The sequence below is a fragment of the Dermacentor silvarum genome, chromosome 11 (assembly GCF_013339745.2).
Source record: "Dermacentor silvarum isolate Dsil-2018 chromosome 11, BIME_Dsil_1.4, whole genome shotgun sequence".
NCBI classification, from domain to species: Eukaryota; Metazoa; Arthropoda; class Arachnida; order Ixodida; family Ixodidae; genus Dermacentor; species Dermacentor silvarum.
Window position 1 is genome coordinate 6,844,101 of NC_051164.1, and position 21,520 is coordinate 6,865,620.

The window sequence follows — 21,520 nt, forward strand, 5'->3', positions numbered from 1 at the left end:
CACTCATCGGGCAACAATATATAAAATTTTCACAATAAATTTAAAAGGCCGACCGGTCATCCATTGTTCGATCTTACATGAAATCACCCTACTAATAAAAATTCACCAACGATTAGAACACTCCCTAATGCGAAATTTGAACGTGTATTCATTTCGCTCGTGCGGAACGGGGCGAAACTGCCTCGCTAATGTGGAGATCGCGAGAGCCACCGCGTGGGTCACAACAGCCGCCGCTGACAGACGACGCTCCATCTCGCCGCACTACGCTTTCCTCCTCCGCCTCATGGCGCACCCTCCTCCTCCGCTTTCCTCCCCGCGTTCGCTCTTTCATCCTCCGCAGTGCTCGTTCGCTCGCCGCAGGAGCGGGCGAGCGACGCTCTAACGACACTGCACTGAAAGCTTTCAAGGCCGTTAACTGGCCATGGTCCAAACATTGTCCCAAGGGAAAATGAATGACTGCCCAGAGCCCCAAATTTGCAGCGTTTCCGTTGCCTTTGCTGGGCGCACATAGGTGGTAAACAGAAGTACTCTCATGCTCAGTGTGAGCTACAACGCGGAAAGGCGTGGGAAAGCGCTCTACCAGGTTAGGCGCCGTGTTCCCGACTTTGAGAGGTTTGCGATTTACTTGTTTCACCCTCCGTCCGAGGCTTGAGGACGAAATCCTTGTCTCACAAAATAATCGGAGCAGACCGGTGGTCGCCTTTTGTGCGTGCTGGGTATCATCCACACTTGTGAAAATGAAAACTGCCGCCACCTCAGAATTTTACGCTTGGTTTATCACCCCTCGATGCGTCGACATACCTACATACAATCCCTGTCCCTCTTTGCGCCTGGAATCCAAAATGCATGCAATATAAGCGCCAATGCGAACTCACTGTCTCTTATCTGCAATCGGTTAAAGCGCGTGGATCAGTGATTGTCGCACTGAAGATGGCCATCGCCTGTTCTTATCAAGGCGAAAGCCTTCAGTGCCTATGTTGGCGGTGCCCTTGGCGTGCCTTTGTTGGTGACCTTGGCGAAACTGCGCCATAGCGAAAAGTGGCCGACGCCGGAAGCGATGCTCAGATTGAAGTCGCATTTCTGAGAGAGGTTCCTGCAAACAAAGTAAATTAGTGGCTCTGAAATGAAATTTTGCTACATTTCGGGTGGGAATCGAGCTCGGGCCTCCAGGGGGCGAGAGGTTCCCTAAAGCCCCCACGGTTTTGCCTTACTCAAGTTGTGCCTAGAGCGTGCCTGATTGCACACGTCGCGCCGCAGCCATCACGCTCACTTAAGGTGTCACCTAGTGCGTGCACCAGCACTGTAGGTGTTTAGGTGTTGTTCATATGTGGCGTTCAGGCGGTCCCCTTAGTGCCACTTCCCATTGCTGCTGGTTATGTCTTGCAAGAAGTCTAGCCCCGAATGTATAACTTAATGCATTACCAATATGTCTTACACAGAAGTCTAACCCCGATTGTATAACGTCATGTATTACCAAATGTGCAGCAGGTTTTCGCCTTCGTATGTTGCAAGATTGTAACACCTGCCCAACTTTTTGGTCTTGTGAGACCAAGATTCTGCGCGCCTAGGGGAGAGGGGCGAAAGCACCCATGAAGGGACGCTGTTCGGAACAAGAAGAGCCGATCTTTTAGGACGGCGCCGATCACACCGCTTTCCACAAAGTTCCTCGCAGAGGGAAATGTCGCGCCATCCGTCTATGGGAGTTTCCTAGCGGCCGCTTTGCCGTCATAGGAATGACGGCGTCCGGGAGTTGTGGTCGTGTTGAGCGAGGCTTCGTCTAAAATGTACATATGGCTTCACAGATAATGCGATCTTAGAATAAAATGTTCATAAAAAGGCTTTCGTTCAACCGTAATACGACTTTTCAATACCGTTTACTCACCTGCAGTGCATAATCGAGCAAAGGAAAGCAAGAATAGACGACAAAACATCGCGATGCGAGCGCGGACCTCGTCGTCTGCCCATTTCACAGCGGCCTGCCGATATTTTCCTCCGTTTCAAACAAGTGTACATCCAAGCACAAGTCCTCATAACCCGATAAAACACGTCGTCGTGTCATAGTAAAGTGTGGTTTTAGCATAAAATGAACCACTGTGACTGACGGACCAAGCTGTCCTGGCTTTCCGAAAACTATTGCAATCCGAAGCCACCGTATATCCCAGCATGCATACAACAGCGCAGCGGCCCCCTATTGCAAGAAACTATTTGCCGCCGCCGAGGGAGAGCGCCTTGCTGAGCATTGCTGCGCGACCACGTGGGCCGCCACTTCGCAGAGGTGTGCACGTTGGACTCGACGTGCTTCGCGCGTAAAGAAGGGCGAAGAAAAACGCAGCATGCTTTGCACGCGTCACGGTACTGTCAGTCCGTGAAGCGCGTCCTCGTAACATTGGCACCTCCGTAAACTGAGGAGCCTCTTTAAAAGTGCACCTAAGCACAATAACGCCATTTCAGCGCAATTTCAAAAACTCGGAAGCTGCGCTTAAAGCCACTTCTGGCCTATGATTAGGGACCGCTCACGCATGATGGCCGCCAACGCTCTCATTCCAATGACTTCCGCGGAAATCGTTCGCGGCGTCATTGGCGCGTCTTTCAGAAGAAGAAGAAAGGTTTCGAGTTCTTAACGTTGTCGGCACATTGATGATAGTACATGGCTGATACAAATGCACTGCTTTTGCTTCTGGACATCGGGTAATGTGATGTCTTGCGCGCGCCGGCCATGCGCGTTTTATGCCACAATCCCCGACACGGCAAATCTGCCGACGTCGCGTAGAAGACGTAGCAATTTTGTTCTTTTTCTTTTGAGCGCTCAGCTAGCTTTCGACACATGGGAATGCAAAGACAGAATAAAAGGGCATTCGCCGACATGTGTCTTGGAGGTTTGCCATTTTCGAAATGTCATAGATATAGCGCCGCTCATGTTTTCCATCTACTCAGGCGCATCTAAAAAGGAATTATACTTTTGCGCCTACGATAGGCGAACCGCTCTACGGATTTATAGGGCGGTTTAACGACGAGTCGATACCTTGGCGTCTCCTGCTTTTTTCCCCCTTCGTTCCCGCTAATTAACTAATTATTGCAAGGCCGCCACTGCGGCGACTCTGTGGCTATGGAGTTAACCCATATGACTTGGTTTGCAAGTCGCCACGGGCGCATTTCGAGCGGGGTGATCTGCATGGGTTTCGGGATAAACTCCCGGCCGCATTTCGATGGGGGTGAAATGCAAAAACGCCCGTGCATTGTGTGCACGTTAAAATCCGCCAGCATTATTTATCTGCATAGATATGTTTGAACAAAACCGCAAGCTGCCATGGGCCTAAACGGGGCTGATGAACCGAGTGCCCGGGAAAACAGCGAGGACGCGTCTCTCGGTGAAGACGCGTCCTCGAGGACGCGTTTCTCGTTGCGCTCGCTGGAACCGAGAGCCGTGACGCACTGACCAGACGTTTGATTTGCGCTAACGGAAGACGTAAGCGTGTGAAAAACACACGCACACACGTAAATAAGAGAGAAAAAATAGCAGCGTGATAATCAATTTTCTTCGTCAGTGACAATGACGGGCAGATGACGCATGTAGCTTCACATAGGAAACGCACGAAATGTCTCATGTGCGTACTGTTCCCAGTTTTCTTTTTTATTATTATACTGTCCAAATCTTCTGTCCCAATAATATGCTATTGTGGCGTGCCCTTACATACATAAGCGACCAGCTGTTCTTCATGCGAGCTGGAACCAGCGGAGATGGGCGCTGGCAGAAGAGGTCGCGCAATCGCTCGGTCCGATGCTCTCGCGACTGCAAAATTAATTTTCTTTTCAACTATCAGTCAAATCCTTCAGCATGGGTATGTGCCGATATTTACAAGGCTCTACATCTAGGTGACAAAGCCACGACCAATAGCTGGCTACATGACAACAGATACCACGCGTGAGTTCATACAAAACACAGGCCTTGCAGCACACATATAACCAAACATTATGTCTCAAGGTAGATCTTCATCTCAAAAAAAATAAAAAAAAGTCGGTGTCGCCCGAAATGCTACGATTGCAATGGCAAATCGGTAGACAGCTATACGAAGTAAGTAGCTTTATCAGCTAATAACTTTCTCTTCCTAACAAAATTAGCAAGCATAGTGCCAGCGCGCACAGCATGAACGCATCGCACTCGATGACCGCGGATACTCACTGTCAAAACGGTGGCGTGAGGAAGCGCGGCGGCAGCAGCGAGCGAAGTGATCTTTGCCTATCGCTTCCACACAAACTGAGCGCCGAGAACACAGCACGCGCAAAGTCTTAATTAATTAACTAATGAATTACTCAAGTATTATAATTAGATGAAAATTGTAGAGCAACATCAAAAACTCCTGATACAGCTTTCTGTTGCTCAATACGTGCTTGATACATAAAAGTGTTTTAGAGCGATAGCTCTACTACATCAGGTGCAAACCCAGAAAACGCCAGGTTCCGTAAATCTGACCTTCAAGCTCATCCAAGGTCAAACTGGGACTTAGCCTGCCACTACCGGCGGAACGCTCGCGCAACAATTCTGATGGTGCGCGGGTCACCGTCGTCGTCATGCTAAGATTAAGAGTTAATTCAGGCACTCGAACCCACAACATTCGGTGGGAGTCGAACCCACCACCTTTGGCGTTAAGGCACAGTTAATTATTAATGTATAGTTAATTCAGGCACTCGAACCCACGACCTTTGGAGGGAGTGCGCCGAGTGCTGGTAGCTTCGTGTGCGCTGTGCTTTCGACGCTTAGTTCGCGTTGAAGCGGTCGCTTGCTGCTGCTGCCGCGCCGAGCAGCGTCCGTGTGTTGTCTTAATTGTGGTGCAATTGTAAATGCGGCAGTTGCTGACGGCGCCGAGCCGCGTCTGTGTCCTTTCCCAAAGCAAGCAAAACCGTGCTCTACAAACTTGGTTCACCCGCGTTCAACCACGGCAAATGTTTTGAAGCTAAAGCTTAAAGCCCGACTCACACGGAGCGATTTTCTTGCGAAAAACTGGCGAATGGCCCCACGCGGCGTCCGCCCGGCGGCTGTTCGCCGTTCATCAAGGCGGGCTAGATATGTTCCCAGGCGGTCAACCACTCGAATGAAGGCTGTCAGCGCGGTCCAATCAGGGCGCGGTCACGTCCGACTTCCTGCCGCCGCATTTGTCTCGGCTAGCCAGCCAAAGAGCCTAGAGCCATAGAGTTTCTCACTAAAACACCTAAACACCTGCCTTTGCTTCGAGTTGTTGATCAATTCGACTTCGCCCTGCCATCTGATAGCCGCCTGGTTAGCTCAGATGGTAGAGCGGCTGCCCCGGAAAAGCAGTGGTCCCGGGTACAATTGCCGGACCAGGACGAATTTTGTAGCGTGAGCTCATAGAGGAAGGAAACCCCAGGAGAGGCCCTGGCCAGCACGAGCGTATTGGAGAAGGTGTGGCGGAAGTCACGTGCTGTTTTTCGCAAAGGAGCACTGGGACGGGTACCCCAAATGACAACGTTGCCATGGCAACCGCGCTCCTGAAGCTTTCGCTGCTGGTCTCGGTCGCTGAAAAGTGAGATACGATTTTTCCGCCGGTGTCTTTCCCGCAGCACCTTTTGTTCGCGAGAAAAGCTGACTTTGGGGTTTGGTGTGTAAGCTTGAAAGTTGTGTTTTGGGTCTGTGAGTGTGAGTGTCGGCCAGCAACAGATACACTCAAGCAATCACGGCGCGAGTCTTCGTTGTCTTCTTCAACGTGCCACGGAAAAACACAGGAGCGCGTCTGCTTCACTAAAACTGCCACAGAAGTTTTGTAGGCTTTGTTTTGACGCGCGTCAGGAGCACACACTTCCGGCGGCTCGTAACAATGGAAGTTCAAAGTTCGCGCCCATCTGCTCCGGGGAGTTGCAGAACCCCTGATTGGAGGCGCAAAAAGAGGTGGCACACCAACATGGCTGCACTTCCGGCTTCAAAAAAGTGACGTCAGGGCCTCTCCTGTTTTGTTTCCTTCCTCCATGCGTGAGCTACACTGGCCGAGGTTGAGCAGGTTCGCGTGGCTCCTGGAGAGCCGTGCTGCGCATGCGCGAGGAGCAGTGACGTCACACGGCGCACAGCTGGCGCGCCGGGCGTTTGCCCGGCGTTTGCGCTTGGCGTTTGATCGTTTGCGCTGGGCGTTTGCCAGTGTGGTATAGCCATGGAGAAGGAGAGCGAAATTGCTGCTCAGCGGCGCAGAAGAGCGGAGAAGCCTAACTCTTCGGATCCCGAAGTAGTTGCCTGGCAATGAGCGGTTGAGTGTAGGAAGAACGAACAGAAGAAGGCCAAACGTGCTGCGGAGACACCGGATCAAAGGGAGGAACGTCTAGCAAAGCGGCGTCGCCAGGAGGCTGAGCGACGTGCAGCAGCAGCAACAACAAGACGGCAGTGAACTGTGTGTGGTGGCTGGTGACGTCAATCGTGCTCCAGACTCTCTTGGTGTTCCTTTGAAGGACATGTTTAACCTGGACTTAGCCAGTGTTCCAACTGTATAGACGACCCAATGGGGAACCACCATTGATCTTGTGTATCACAGACACAGTGGCGTAGCCAGGGGGGGGGGGGGTTGGGGGGGTTCAAACCCCCCCCCCGAAATTTTTTCCGCACCCCCCCCCCCCTTACCCGCCCTTTGTTTTCGTCGCTTCGCGCTGACATAATTCATGAAACCGGTGCTACTATCACAATTTCATTCCTGGGCGTTTCCGTTTGGTTGGTAATTTACAGCGAATCATGTCTGCATATGGAAAAAAACTGTCACGGTGTTTGTTAAGGCTTTGACACTCTGTGAAGTTTTGGGCGAGAATGTGACGGCCGCAGTCTGAAGCAACAAATGTGCAACAAATGAAGCAACAAATGCGGCAGCCGCATTTTAGATGATGGCGAAAACGCTCGAGGCCCGTTTACTTAGATTTAGGTGCACGTTAAAGACCCCAGGTGGTCGAAATGTCCGGTATACATTTCCGCCGCTTCCCTTCAGGTGCAGGTTAGACCGCGCTCGCGCAGGATCTTAGGCTACGTTCACACTTGGTCTCGAAACTGTAGGAAGCGGCAAAATCTTGCAAAAATCCGCCCGCCTAGGCGGCAAAACAGGCAGAAAAACAGGCTGTGAGCCAAATCAGTCTCGGGCCGATTTTTTCGCCATGACGAAGCGGAAACGCGGCGGAAAGTCGTTAGATCTGCTTCACTGCAAGCTACACTAGCATGTAAACAACCGGTCGTAAAATTGAACATGGCACCAGAAGTGTAGGCTGTAATGCTGATCGATGCGATCAAGAACCAGCCCTTGCTCTACGACAAGAGTGGCACTAAAACGTACTGTCAGCAATACTCGCGATAGTATTAACGTCGCGCGACCGGAGGTGCGGCAACGAAGCCTTGGCGTGACCCAACTTCTCGCGCTTTTGCAAAGCCAGGCGAACCCACCACCGCCGTTTCCGAGGTGTCCGCGTCTTCCGTTTATTCATTGTCCATTTCTAGAAAACAAGTAGGTAGAAGTATAAAAGCCATTTCTTCTTCCACTTCCACGGCAGACAATAGTTAGGCAGATTCCTCGTTGGCGCTCCATAATTCTCCTCGCACGTGTACGGTATGTTGCAGAAGTCGCGCGGTGCTTTTCTCGTCGCGACGATAGATTGGGAGCGTAGGTCTCACGTAGGACGCGCAGGCTTTGGCGAGCCCCAACACAAGGGCCAGCCCGGGTTTTAGCTGTGGTGTTCCCGTTGCCCCTTTGGTGTCCTGGAGGTGCCGACAATACGAAATGATGAAATGTTATTACAACTTGTAAATAAAAGCTATTAAAGAAATATTCTCACGCCTAGGCACCAACCTATGACTCAGCGCTACCGCGCCCGTGTGCGGAGAATTACGGAACGCCAACGAGGAATTTACCGAAGGTCGCAGATGACACGCGAAGTTGCGTAAAATTATCACTTTTGATGACGGTACGTGGGTCAAAGAATGAACATACCGCTTGACATAATGCGATAACGAGCGCCACCACGCCGACAAACGTACGCAGACGAGATGGATCTGGACGAAAACGGTAGCGGCGGCCGCGGCGGCAGCAAAACAAATGTGAACAACTTGGACAGCTAGGCGCGGAAAAAAATTTCCGGCCGCTTTGGCCTTTCCGCCCGCTTGCCGCTTCCCAAGTGTGAACGTAGGCTTAGTCTGCGCGAGAAACGTCTCTTGTTTGCGATTGCGCCCCTACGGAAGGCTGGTAATTACTGTTGTGTTGTTGAATCACAAACCAGCAATTACGGAAGGCTGGTAGTTGCTGTTTCAGTTGTGGAATCCCAAACCAGCGATGTACACACGTAGGGGTTGATGACAGCAGTGAAATTCCAGCGACTCGCAATAGAATGCACGAAACAGACAGCCGACAAGCATGAATTACTGCTGTGCGCAGTACAGCGTAAGTAAACTCTTGTTGCAGGCGCTGACAGTTCTCGTCGGAGTTCACGCGTCCTGAGAAATTGATTATGTGCACTATGTACTGAACAATACCGGAGTTCATTCCTGCATCACTAGTACACCAATCAGTCGAGATTCTGTGAGGTACAAAGCCGCTTCCTGTTTGCACCGGCGTAAGTGAAGCAGAAATGAGTTGCACGCACTACTTAAAATGCGTACACATGCCATATCTATGCTGTGCGGTGAAATATTCTGTACAATTCTGAATCTGTTGACGTAAAGGCAAATGACGGCTGCACGCTCACACACAGCGGAAGATACAGCGGCCCATGCACTTGCCGCAGGAAATGCAACCCTCTCGTATGAGGGAGCAAGGCGACGAAAGCTTCGAAAAAAAAAAGCCTTACGCGTTTTTGCGCGTATTTAAGTTTTCTAGCGCAAAGACGCAGCGAACAAGCTATTGCTATGGGAGTAGGTATGGCCTGGTCACACGTGCATTTTCACACGTATAGCCGTCCTTGACTTGTGAAACGCACTTCGCCCCGACGAGGACGACGCCATCTACGCTTAACGGAAATGAACAATTAATGATGTCTTCTCCGATCGCACGGGTCGTCTCAATGATGCGTTTTCGAAGACTGGTCCATTCAGTGGCGCGATGAGAGACCGTTGCTCCAAACGCCCACTGTACCTGTCGTACTTACTGTATTTACTGAGCTTACTTTACTTTTTACTTAATTTCTTCACAAGCACACGCACACGCGAGGGGGGGGGGGGGGGGGGGGGGGGAGAGTCCCATGTCTTTGATATACATGTATAGAGTGTGCTTAACCTACCGACATTTATTATCGATCACGTGACCTAGAAAAAAGCAGAAGCCTGCCCCCCTCCCCGGTTGGGCCGGTGAACCCCTCCCGAAAAAAATTTCTGGCTACGCCCCTGCACAGACAGACAATTCAAAATACTGCGTTGGGGCCATAGAGACGGCAGCGTGTTACTACACTGACCACCGAGCCATCTTTGTGGCAAAGAGAAGCAACCAGACGTTGAGCAAAAAAAATGTAATATACGTGTGTCACATAATGCGTATACCATGTGTGTGTCATTGAAGAAGCAGCAGTAAGGATAATAATCAAGCTAATCCTAGACAACAAGGAACGCTAAGAATAACCAGCTGAACCTTCGCTCACGCTACGTATATCCTGGCATAGCCGAGCTAAGCCACTTCTTCAACTGCGAGGCTTTTTCTTTCGAGGAACCCGTGTGGGTTTCCTTTGTAGCAATTGCTACAATTGGGTGGATGTCTCATTTACCATTTAATTACTTCTATTCTCCTAGCGGGTTTCCGCTGACCTATTACGTCAAACACTTGCCTTTGCTTCGAGTTGTTGATAAATACGATTTCGCCCTGCCATCTGCCAGTTGCCTGGTTAGCTCAGATGGTAGAGGGGCTGCCCCGGGAAGGCAGTGGTCCCGGGTTCGAGTTCCGGACGAGGGCGAATTTTTCTTCAACGGCGAGGGTTTTCTTACAATTACAGCTAAATCAACGGTTAACCAAGTCAAACCAAGACTTAACCAGGTTAAACCAGGCTAAGCCACAGCCATTTTTTCCAGCCGTGAAAGAAGCCCGCGAATACACGCAACATTGCCGCGCGACTGGCCGCTCGAGGCTCTTTCTGTGTATTCGCGGGCTTCTTTCACGCTTGGAAAAACACTTTTATTGAGCACGTATTGAGCAACAGAAAGCTGTATCGGGAGTATTTGATGTTGCTCTACAATTTTCTCATTTATACTTTTCATCTAAATATAATATTTTAGTTCATTAAATAATTAAGACTAATTATGTGGTGGAATGCAAGAAATAATCTGAATATCTCCAAGAGACGGCAAACAACATTACTTTGGTCCTGTCCAGCTACGTGGCATTTGCATATTTTTACGTCTTGGTGCATGATAGTTGCGACATCCTGTACGCAGAGTTGACGGTCGGATGTGTCGCGTAGTGCCACTTGTCCCCTTACCGCACGGCGTATCTATATGATAACTTATACCATAACAAAATCGAAAAGAAAGAAACTCCCACATTTTCTGGCTGAATCTATGTCCTCGTTAGCAATCAAATACACACCGATTTCGGCACTGAAAATCACTCTTGAGTTAATTTTCCCTTAAAATACACATGGCGGCAGCGTTGTTACCTTCAACACATGTATGATCTGTTACAAGCGCCGCTTCATGGCCACTAATTATTTCCTTCTCCCCGATAACCACACTCCGGAGGAGAGTAAGTTTCCCCTAAAAAGGAGCGAACTACGTGAAAACATTTTTCAGTAAAAAAAAAAAGAAAAAATGCCATGAACAATATTTTGGCTAAAGAACAACAAGCAACAGTGCGAAACAGCGTACACAAGAAAATAGAATACTTATGATACTCAAATTGCCATATTTGTTGTCCGTCTCTGTTTTTCCTTTCCTTTTTCCTCAAAATGTTTGTATAGTGTATTGCATGCATTCTCAAGCTATCCAAGCAATTTCGTGCGAAACCATCCACAGTTTTTAAATACAGACTCCACTGAATTCGACTGCCGCCATTTACGAAAACCACAAGAATGCGGAGGCGTGTGAAACACCGTTACATATGAACACTATCGGAACAAATAATTTCATGTGGTTCTTCGCATGAGAGCGTCAATTTTTTAATTGTTTTGAAAATAACTGTTCTAACAACGAGTTGCTCCAGCGCCATGACATGCAAATTGAGTCAGAGCTTAAGTGCTTGTAGGATAGGCGTCGTTAAGATAACCTTTTCGAGCATAATTTTATACCTATTCTTGTTCCCCTTTTTATGGAATATCGGTGTTCCGTTAAAATTCAACCTAACAATAATATCACACATTCACCGGAAAGGCGAAACATCGATTGCAATAGCAAATTATTAGACAGCTGTACAAATTAACCCAGGCGGCACGGCAGCTTGGGCCAATGTTCGATATGTATTGGCAGTTCATGGCCCAATGAAGTCCCAAGGTTAATAGCTTGGCTCGAATATCGGCTTTGCAATTCTGATAGAGATCCAACGCTGGCCCGGATTACACATGCAGCAAACAATATTAGCACTGTGGTGCGACAAGACGGGAATTATTTGATTGGCATTCCTATGGACTTGCCACACGGGTTACTAAGTTGGCTTTCTTGGAACAACACTAGTCTTGTCATAACACATTTTTTGCGCATGATAATTTTAATGTATTTCTGGTAGGACTTGTTAAGATTAAATGACGTTTTAAAAAGCCCGTACAAACATAAATTCTGGGGTTTGCATGCGAAAACGTTAACATGACTCTGAGGCACACTGTAGTTTAAATAATAATTCGGATTAATTTTGAACACCTGGTGTTCTTTCACGTGCACAGAATGCACGGACACAGCCGTTTTTGCATTTCACCCCAATTGAAGTGCGCCTCCCCTCCTTCCCCCCCCCCCCCCCCCAAAAAAAAAAAAAAAAAGCACAGAGCGCAGCGCAGGAAACAGAAAGAGGACGTCATATATCGAGCAAACTGGCCGCTGCTTTTTATCGAAGTGGAGAAAGGTAACGAAGTGAAAATAGGCTATTTCAGAAATACTTTGCCGCAAAAAGTACTTGAATGCGTTCAGCTGAAACGAAAGCAATAAAAGCCGGCCTCCGCTGTGCTCCCGTTCCTTCTTGCACTGCGAAGGCTACGGCGGAGTGGGGCATGGCCACAAAGCTCCGCCTTCTTAACGTCACCATGGCGCGCAGTTCAAATTTCATTTTGGATGTGAGCGTAGACGCCACGACTTCGAATTTTGGTGCCTACGAGGCACTAAACGTAAGCCAAACGCGGTTGTTCTGAGTGGGCCGCAGTCCGCTTAGACAGTGGAATCCTGCGGCGGCCGCGGTATCTACGCTACGTAGCAGACCGCAGCTACCAATAACAGCAGCGTGTGGGAATCCACGTTATTACGAAATAAAGCGCCCGGAAAAGAGCCAGGAAGACGGCTTCTGTTGAAAAGAGAGCGTTTGAGAGAAAGGTGACTTCGCGGTCCACGCACTGCGTACAACAGCAAAACTTGGCTCATGTGTTCACCGCAGCGTATGCTACCTGCGGACTATGTTATTTCACCATGCCCGAGGGGTAGGTCAGGGTACATTTAATAATCATGCAACGGAACAGGAGCCTTCGATAAGAAAACGCATTTATCAGCACATTGTCGAGTTTGCATGTGCGCTCCGCGCGGCTTCGAGCGATCAAAATTCTGGGCAGAAACAAGAACTGCACGGTCAGCGTGCTGATGGAAGCGTTTTATATTGCCTCGAGAGGGAAACGCATGTGTTAGTTAAACTTCTATTTCTTTGTTTAGCTGCGAAGAATGGTTCATGCGCGGCATGTTGCGGTGACGTAATCATCATGCAATCAGATTTGTTTGTTGCCTCATTGCGCATGTGTCCCTCAGACGTCCCTCTTTATGTGGACGCTCTGACGGAAAGAAAATTCAGTTGAAAGCTTGCGCTTGTCCGCGTCGATATACCCTCTCGTCCTTGCCCGTCTTTGGTGCAGCATTTTTCCTGGCTACTTTTCCGCCCTTCGACCCTCCCTACCCCGAATCCCCCACGTAACTCACGTCAGCGATATGAATGAAGCGCTCATCGATGCGGCAATGTAGGCTGCGCCCGTAGGCACGGGTGAATGCGCTCCCTCTTTGATTTGTAAGGGGCCAGAGGGAATGAATCAGAAAACGGAGTATAGAGTTGCGTGTTTTACAAACAAGAGTGTTTTCATGATACTGCTGCCTTAAAAAAATACGTCCAGCTTCTCAAACGCTTCTTCTCGTCTCTTGAATTCCAGGATTTGTGTGCATATTACTGTTCTATTTCACCGCGGTTGCTTCGTTAACATTGCAATTTCTTTCCATTCACGTGGTCCCGCGCTGCATCAGTTTGTCGATTTGAGAAGGCCCAAAGCACGGTGTGCGGTTGGCGATTGCAATGTTGAGTTGCATGTCTGCTATAACCTTGGGGCAGTGATGTGCTGATTATAAATTGGGATTGCCTAGAAGTTTTAAAACAGGTATTTGTGTGTACTTACATTTTAAATGTGATTATATATACATTTCAAAACCCGTATTCTAAATGAGTATATTTTCATACGACTGCACGCCTCCTCCTTAAAAATGTGCCCCATAATCGCTGGATTATTGTCGAGTGCTGCTTTTCCCTGAAATAAGTGCGTTGACCCACTACGGGGACGTAGTGGGGGAACGCAATTATTTCAGGAAAAAGCAAGCAAGAGAAACTGGAATGCTGGTCATGACTGTTGGAAAATGCTGCTATCGCAGTGAGAATAAAGAATAAAGAGTGAGTGCAGAGACGAACGAAATACTGATATCTGCTGTCTTTATTTTATTCATTTTTCGCCGGCCTGAATTTAAATGCTGCTAAATGTCTGGCGTAGATTCATCATCCTTTAATGAATACCAACGCTGTGAGCTGGATTGGCCATGCCTTTATGTTGTATTAGGATGAATTCTATAAATTTCTGCCAACGCAATCGTTACCACGCGGTACATATATATATATATATATATATATTGTTGAAGCAATCGTGACTAAGGTACAGTGCTTGTAATAGCCTAATTTGTTTTTTGAATAGTGCTTAGCGTATAACAAGTGTAAATCTCTGTTAGTGAATACGCATACCTGCCAACCAGAAGACTTTCACATTCGTAAACTCGCGACCGGGGTCGAGGAGTACGACTTCAAACAGACCACTTGGAAGTACTGACGAAGCTTCGAGCACGCCATCACACTTCGCAGGAGCTACGTCTACGAAACACCGGAGTCGCACTGCGCCGGATGCTGCTGCAGATCACACAAAAAAGAAACCGAGGCCAACAACAAAAAGGCCTAGCAAAGGCGACAGGCGTTACGGCAGGCCACAGCCTCCTATGGAGAAACTGCCGCATCGACCCGAACTCACCGTCGTCTCCGGGGGCGCCATAGGGTGGGTTGAAAGTAACGACAAACAGAGACGTCGGGTACTCGGACGACCCGCCGTCTTGCAGTATGGAGAGTTTTAACACGAAAACATAGTCACATGTTACATTTGTCAGTCCCACATCTCTGATAATATTTGTGTTAATTTTCAAGCGCAAGCATCTCCTCCAAATAAGGGGGAAGTGCCATGAAGCCATTGCGTTATCGCTGTCCTCAGGACTAGCCGGCCGTCAACCGACCAGCCTGACGACGTCAGCTCCCTGCCCTGAAAGCCCTGGCCAGCTCACCCTCCTCGGCACCTTGTCTAATTACTATCCTCAGGGCCCTGCCTAGTCCATCGTCATCCATCCAGTTTCACAAGAGATGTCTCTTTGGCACTTGCTTGTAAATAAACTGTTTTAACATAACCCAGCGTCGCCCACTTAGCCCCACGGAAAGTGCCCGTTTGTAGTTATTTATTTGTAAATAAACCGTCATAAAATTTTCTTTCAGTATTCCGTTATCAATTGCCTGTGTGTAGGACTTCTGCTTCTTGAACTAATAAACTGCTATCACGTTTTCTTAGCTACTAACCGACGTGGACAGTATGGGGAAAACTACTGTAAAAATTCCACTGGCAGAAGGTTCGCAGTAATGGCTACGTACTTTCCGACGACGGGATAATCGTTCTGCGCCAGCGTATTTGCAGCAATCGTCATGCAGAGGCCATTGGCCAAAAGCTGTCATTGATAATGGCAGCGGCATGGCCCGGCGCTGGTCCTACATTGGCCTGATATTTGCGCAATCTTGGCTCTACACCTGTGCCAAGATTGGATTGTGTTGCAGTTTTCTCACACGCCAGCGTTGCTCGAGGCCTGGCACCAATGTCTGCCCGAATTGGGCCATGCTTCGCCCAATGCTGGAGTGCGGCCAGGGAAGGATGGCAGTTTCATCGGCCTTGTAAACATTCGTTTACGAGCTAAATTAACCCATTGGGTACAAGTGTGACCGTACGCAGATGTGCACAAAGCCTTTCAATTTATACAGGTTCCAAAAAACCGCGTCCGACTTAATCCAAGGTGCCGTTCGAGAGCTTAGTATACTGCTTACAGACACCAGGTGGCAGACCTTGTCTATGCTTATTTGGGAGCTTCTCAAAAAGGCGGGCAATAGTGCTTTGCAGTTGGGCACGCCGCTGATGCAACGCTTGCGTGTATCTTTTTTTTTTCGGTATTAATTTCAGCAGTAGCATGATCCCCACGTCTCTGTATAGCTCATGCAATATGTGACTTCTGGTGTTAGTTTGTGAGAGATTAGTGTTCGTTTATTTTGTGCACGAGCATGGCATTGCACGTGTTGCCATATGGTGATGTTGGGCTTTTGGGTTCCCTTCCAACGCCAGGCCCGGGGGTACGAAGAGCACGCGCTTTCCGACGACGGGATAATCGTTGTGCGCTGGATGGACAACTATGTTGTGACAACTGCAAGCACCGTGCACGGTGTAGAGCCCATGTCATCTGGAGGAGATGCACAGTAGAGGAGGATCAAAGTGTCTCGTCCAGATGCTGTTGCCAAATATGACTGCTTTATGGAAGGCACAGACCAGATGGATGCAAACACTGGGGCCTAGCGGATTGCAATTCATGGCAAGAAATGGTGGTGGCCAATATTCACTTGGCTTTGTGATGTGACCATAAGCAACGGTTGGGCGCTTATTTGCAGCACAAGGTCCAACGTCACTCAACTTGAATTGCAAAGCTACCTCACAAGCCGAAAGCACCTGGCCTCAAAGAACGTCAAAGCCTGGTGGCATTGCTTTTTGTAGCGCACGATATGACAAAGTGGCCCACTTTGTTGGAGTCGTACCTAACGGCAAAAGGCGCAGCTGCGCTGGGGACAATTGCAACAGCACGGTGCGCACACAGCGCACTAAAATCGGCATCCCCTGCCTCGAACCATACCTTACCGAACCCACAAATCCGTAATTATATTTTCAGTGTATCAAGGTCTGAAATAAAATTGGTCACTTTGTGCCTAGGGGCCCGGCGTGACCATATGGTCACGGGCCATAATTTGTAAACTAAGACCACGTTCACAATGAAAGCTTTTATGTGACTTATTTATGCTGAGCACGGGATCGCGGGATCGAATCCCGGCCGCGGCGGCCGCATTTCGATGGAGGCGAAATGCAAAAACGCCCGTGTGCTTGCGTTGTAGTGCACGTTAAAGAAGCCCAGGTGGTCAAAATTAATCCGGAGCCCTCCCTACGGCGTGCCTCATAATCGGAACTGGTTTTGGCACGTAAAACCCCAGAAAGAAGATGTGACTTATTTAGACGCCGATACGATACAAAATGACATATGTCGCGAAAAAACACGAAAAAAAAAAAAGAAATCGGTCCCTAAAGGGTTAACAATGTATGGTGTCACGCGCGCACAGGCATTCATGAACTCGTCTCACTCGATGAAAACGCTGGCGCGAGGAAAGGCAGCAGCAGCGAGCGAATTCGTGCTACCTCTCGCGCGAGAACACAGTGCATGGGAAGCTATGAGCGCTCGGCGCGCCTAGACTAGAACGCTAATGACTTTCAAGATAGGGTGCACGCGGCCGCGCCATACGCAGGCCCGGCCGGAGTATGCCTTGCACGCGATGGGCGCGCTTCCTCTCCGCCTTCCTGGCGCGCGATATCGAGCCGACATCCTTCCGGGCCCGCACCCACAGTGTAGGTATCGCACTTGGACTTGATACGGCTCGTGCGCCTTGGAGTGTCCATATAGAATTACCATCTAAATAGAATTAAATTTGGCACGCCGTGCCCCTGATTGAAAGGTGGAACCGTACGTCTATAGCGGACAGCAGTGGCAAATATGCGAGTTTGAGAAGCGACTGAAGCCAACAAATAATAAATGCTATATAATCTAAAATGAAACACGTGACAGAGAAGCCTAAACATTAGGAAATTGGGGCTTTATTGAATACACAGTTGGCGTGCATTGGCAAGAGAGGCATCGCAATTTGAAGAGAAACTAGACATATTTTGCGCAATACCGAAGCCAGGAATGATTTGCGCTTATGGCAATGTTTTGTTCGAAGTACGTGCTCGAAGAGCCCCTGTGACAAATACGCCTTATTACGTGCCTGAATCACAAACAGTGGACGTCCATTGAAGCCATACCTCGCGCTTTCAATAGCCGGACACATGCCTTATTAGCGTTATGTAGCGCCACGATTGACGACAGCACTGTTGAAAAATGCACGTTGCCAGCAGCCACATACCTTGCACGATTACTATCATTGCGCCTGTTCGCGACATTATAAGGAAATTATTTTTTTTTCTTCTATGACTTTTGGTCGCCGTTATAGGCACGTAACTAGCCAGAACTTGGTTTCCCATTCAATAAACGAGCGAATACAAAGGAACGTCCGCGAGACAATCGTACTGACACTACTTGAAGCTTTGATAGCTGTCGTAACATGTGAGCGAGTCAAAATATTCCTAGGTGGAGGTTGCCCATCATGCGGCAAAACCTGAAGGACGCGTTCACGATCGCGCTATGCTTTTCACTAGTCGTTGACTGATGCCCTGACGGCACATACTTGGAAGTGTAGGATAGCAGTCCGGCGTGGCGATGAACCACCAACCGCCGATTGACCTGCTGCTGAAGGTAAACTGAATGTATGGCAGTCGATGTAATGCGTGGATTTTTCGATTCAAGATGGTTACCTGCGCAGTTGCAGGATTCACTAACCGCAGCCACAATACCGCGAGAAAGCAGCAACCAACGAACGCGAACAGCCTGTCGAAGGTCGTGGAAGACCAATGCGAGCGCACGAAGTCCATAAGCGCAAGACGACGTAATTTGTGGCTGGCGCGGATAGAGCGCGTGCTAATTTTGACTCGGCGGACCCCAACGCGCGATATTGTGGCGCACATTTCGTAGCTCGTAAGAGGTCCCTGAAAACTAGACGACCTGCTTCAACGCGCTAAGTCGGCGTCATTTCGATACTATGAAAGGTACACTTTCGCCACATGGAGATCTGGGGCGCTACACTCATACGGTGACACTCGCGCGGACTGGGCTGTCACTGGACTGCAGCACGAAGCCCGAGAAAGTCCCAAACGGCACGAAAGCGATATGCGATAAAACGGACAGAGAATGCGGTGTCGTGTGTACCCACGCGGTCCGTCGATCGATGGTGCTGACAAGATATTGCTCAGAACGCGGTCGTAAGTTCAACTCGTTCGTAAAAAATAAAAATAAAAAAGTAATTAGATTCCAGCGACTTGTAGGCTTTCATTTGTTCGAAGGTGGCTGAGAATACGACAGCTAACGATGTGAAGACATCAGCAGTCGAACGTGTCCGCTTCTGGTATCAACGCGTGTCAATCAAGAGGCATTTTTTCATCGTCGCTTTTCCAATCCGATCAACTGCGAGTATAGCTCTCTGGTATAGCGAGTATAGCTCTCTGGTGAAAACACCGCTTACTCGAATTTGGCGGCATTCTTAACTACACGCTGGCAAGCAAGCGTCCACCGCTACCGTCATGGTCGTGGCCATGTCACAGATAGCCACCACCGCCGCTACCTTCATGTTCACGGCCATGTCACGGCCATCGCAATGGTTCATCAACATGGCCGCCGCACAAACGAGCCCGCAGACGTGACGTCACGTGCAAGCTATGTTCTAAATAACAGTGCTACGGATGTAGTTTTTAACAAAAGTTAAAGGCGCAATGCGGAATTTATGTGTAAGATGGTCAACTGAGAGGGAAAAAATGTAGCCAGCAGGTACTCACTCCAAAGCCCTGCTTCTGTATTCGCCCATGGTAGGCATCTTTCTTTTTTTTTTTCTTTTTTCATCGGTAAAATTACGTATTCACAAACATCAACAGCAAGAATATTCAAAATCATTTACAGAGAGAGGACATGTCACTCAACGGCGCGACGCTGGGTTGCACCCTTTCATAAAAGATGACAACTGTTTTAGAGTGATAATGACCGCCTAACGTCGAAACGGCGGGTTATATCGATGTTCGAATTTCGCGCGCCCGCACGGATGAAATAAATAAACCGATTTCGCCAAGCCGCGCCAAGCATGCACACGCATGAGAGAGCAATGCGAAGCATCCGCGCACAGGCCATCGTAATCTTCTCTCGAGACTCTACCACGTATATTAGCGCAGTCGTTGCAAAGCGGCGACGCTCTACCCTGGAAGCCTACCATTTCCCATAAATGCTACGCCAGGTAGTGTATAGCATCGCCGCTCAACTTGGCTGCGATTGACGGGATGGCTGCGATTGATGACATGCCGCTCACCTCTGCACACAACCTCCTCGGTGAGGAACTCGAGTTTGACGAGTGGATTCCCCGCGCAGCCTCCGGCCGTGCCGCAACCTTGGCCGACCGCGTTCAGCATGACGACGGCACGAGCGCACACGCCGCGTACGCGCCGACTCCCCCGTCAGACTTGCAGCGCCGCCACTAGAGTGACCTAAACTATTGGAGAGTATCCAAAGCGCCGCGCGAATCCATGGGGGGAGCGAGGACCTTTTCTTGTGAACTTCCGCGCTGCGGCGCTGCTGTACCGGACCCATGGGCTTTCTCCGCTGCGGAATCCGTGCGAAGGCGGCGGGCGTCTGCTACGAGCCTGATATTTTTGTTGCTATTAGCCAACATCGTGATTATTTCGGATATATTAAGTACCACGTCACTGCAAGGTAATACCGCATTGACTCACCGCACAGAGAACGCGTTTGCCGGCTGTGAATACGGGTGTTTCGTCTATATCACGTTGAATCACTTCAAAACCGCCGCAGTTCGCTTCATCTTTTCAGACAACTCCCGTCATTTTAGTGTCTCAGCATTGGAAATTCGTGCAGAACTGCCAGACTTGTTTCAACGACGCGCAGTTTCACGGTTATCACTGTTTCCCAAACTTTATCATCACCCATTGCTTCATGACGACTTCTTTTCTTCACCAGTTGCCATCCTTCCCAGACGTGACCATCCTTTCAAAGTGAAGCGTTTTGCGTGTCATACCTTTAACTATTCACAATCATTCGTTCCACGTACAATCATTGACTGGAACGCACTACCATCACACATAGCCACCGTCATTGATTCTGTTAAATTTCATGAACTAATAATGACGGAAGTTGTGAAGTGAAAATAAAACTATCGCTATTTTTATTGTATAACTTCCGACACATTGTTCTCTCTTTGTTTGTTTTTGCTTCTTCCATGTCTATCTTTGTGTTATTTGGAGCTAAAATTATTGTGTGATATTTGTGTTCGCTCATGCGTTGTTCTTTCCACATTTGACTAATCCCACCTTATAACATTTTTTTTTTTTTTTTTTTTGTATTGAACACCCCCTATGTAATACCCTCCTGCGCGAGGGCCTTTAGGGGTATTTTGAATAAATAAATAAATAAATATCCTTCAAGCTCGCTTGGTCCGCGCTTACGCGGCTATTTGAGTAACCCTTCCGCGCGCTTACTTCATTTAGTTATGCCTGGACATAGCCTCCTCTATAACTTTTGTGCCTGCGCGGTCGGTCCCTCACCGCCGTCCCCTGAACGCCTCGGCGTTCCCCTAGGGGCGCTCGCGTCCCATAATAGCTCACTCGGCGTTCGCTGCAACAGCAGGTGCACACCGCTACGCTGCGGTTTTCCCGCCGCGTGCAAAATTAGTTTACTGTGCTTGTTCTAAATCTCTGCTTGCCAGTTGATGTTCTTTCTAGTGTGGTGCGTGTCCCCAAAGTGCTTTGCTAACTGCAGCACTCACTGAGACAGCCGTGCCTGTGTGCGCTTTCTTCCAACTTTTGGTCGACTCGGGTAAGTTCTCTGTTAAATGTGTTACATCGTAAAGAAAATTCGCTTGTTTCAAGGCAACATGCCTAAAAGTGGTATTTTTGTTGTGTGCAGCACTACCGATAAAGAGAAAAGGCGGCTGTCCAAGCTCAGAAGTTTGGTTGCGCCCCGAATGCTACACAATGCCGTACTGCTGCGTACCGCACTGCAAATCATGGAGCGGCCGGAAAGAAACCGGAGTATCATTCCACGAAATTCCCAGTGACCAAGAACTTCGCGAAAAGTGGCTTAAGGTAATCTCGA

General features: G+C 48.9%; 1 protein-coding gene across 2 annotated transcripts in view; it reads right to left on the minus strand.

The window, feature by feature from the left end:
- LOC119433651 (uncharacterized) overlaps positions 1-19,867 on the minus strand; it is a 276,033-nt gene extending 256,166 nt beyond the window's left edge. For both annotated transcript variants that reach the window (XM_049658812.1, XM_037700905.2), the window contains exon 1: positions 19,722-19,867. In XM_049658812.1, coding sequence (XP_049514769.1) covers positions 19,722-19,821 — 100 coding nt within the window. In that variant the 5' untranslated portion in view covers positions 19,822-19,867. The remainder of the gene's footprint in view (positions 1-19,721) is intronic.
- Between the last annotated feature and the right edge of the window lie 1,653 nt (positions 19,868-21,520).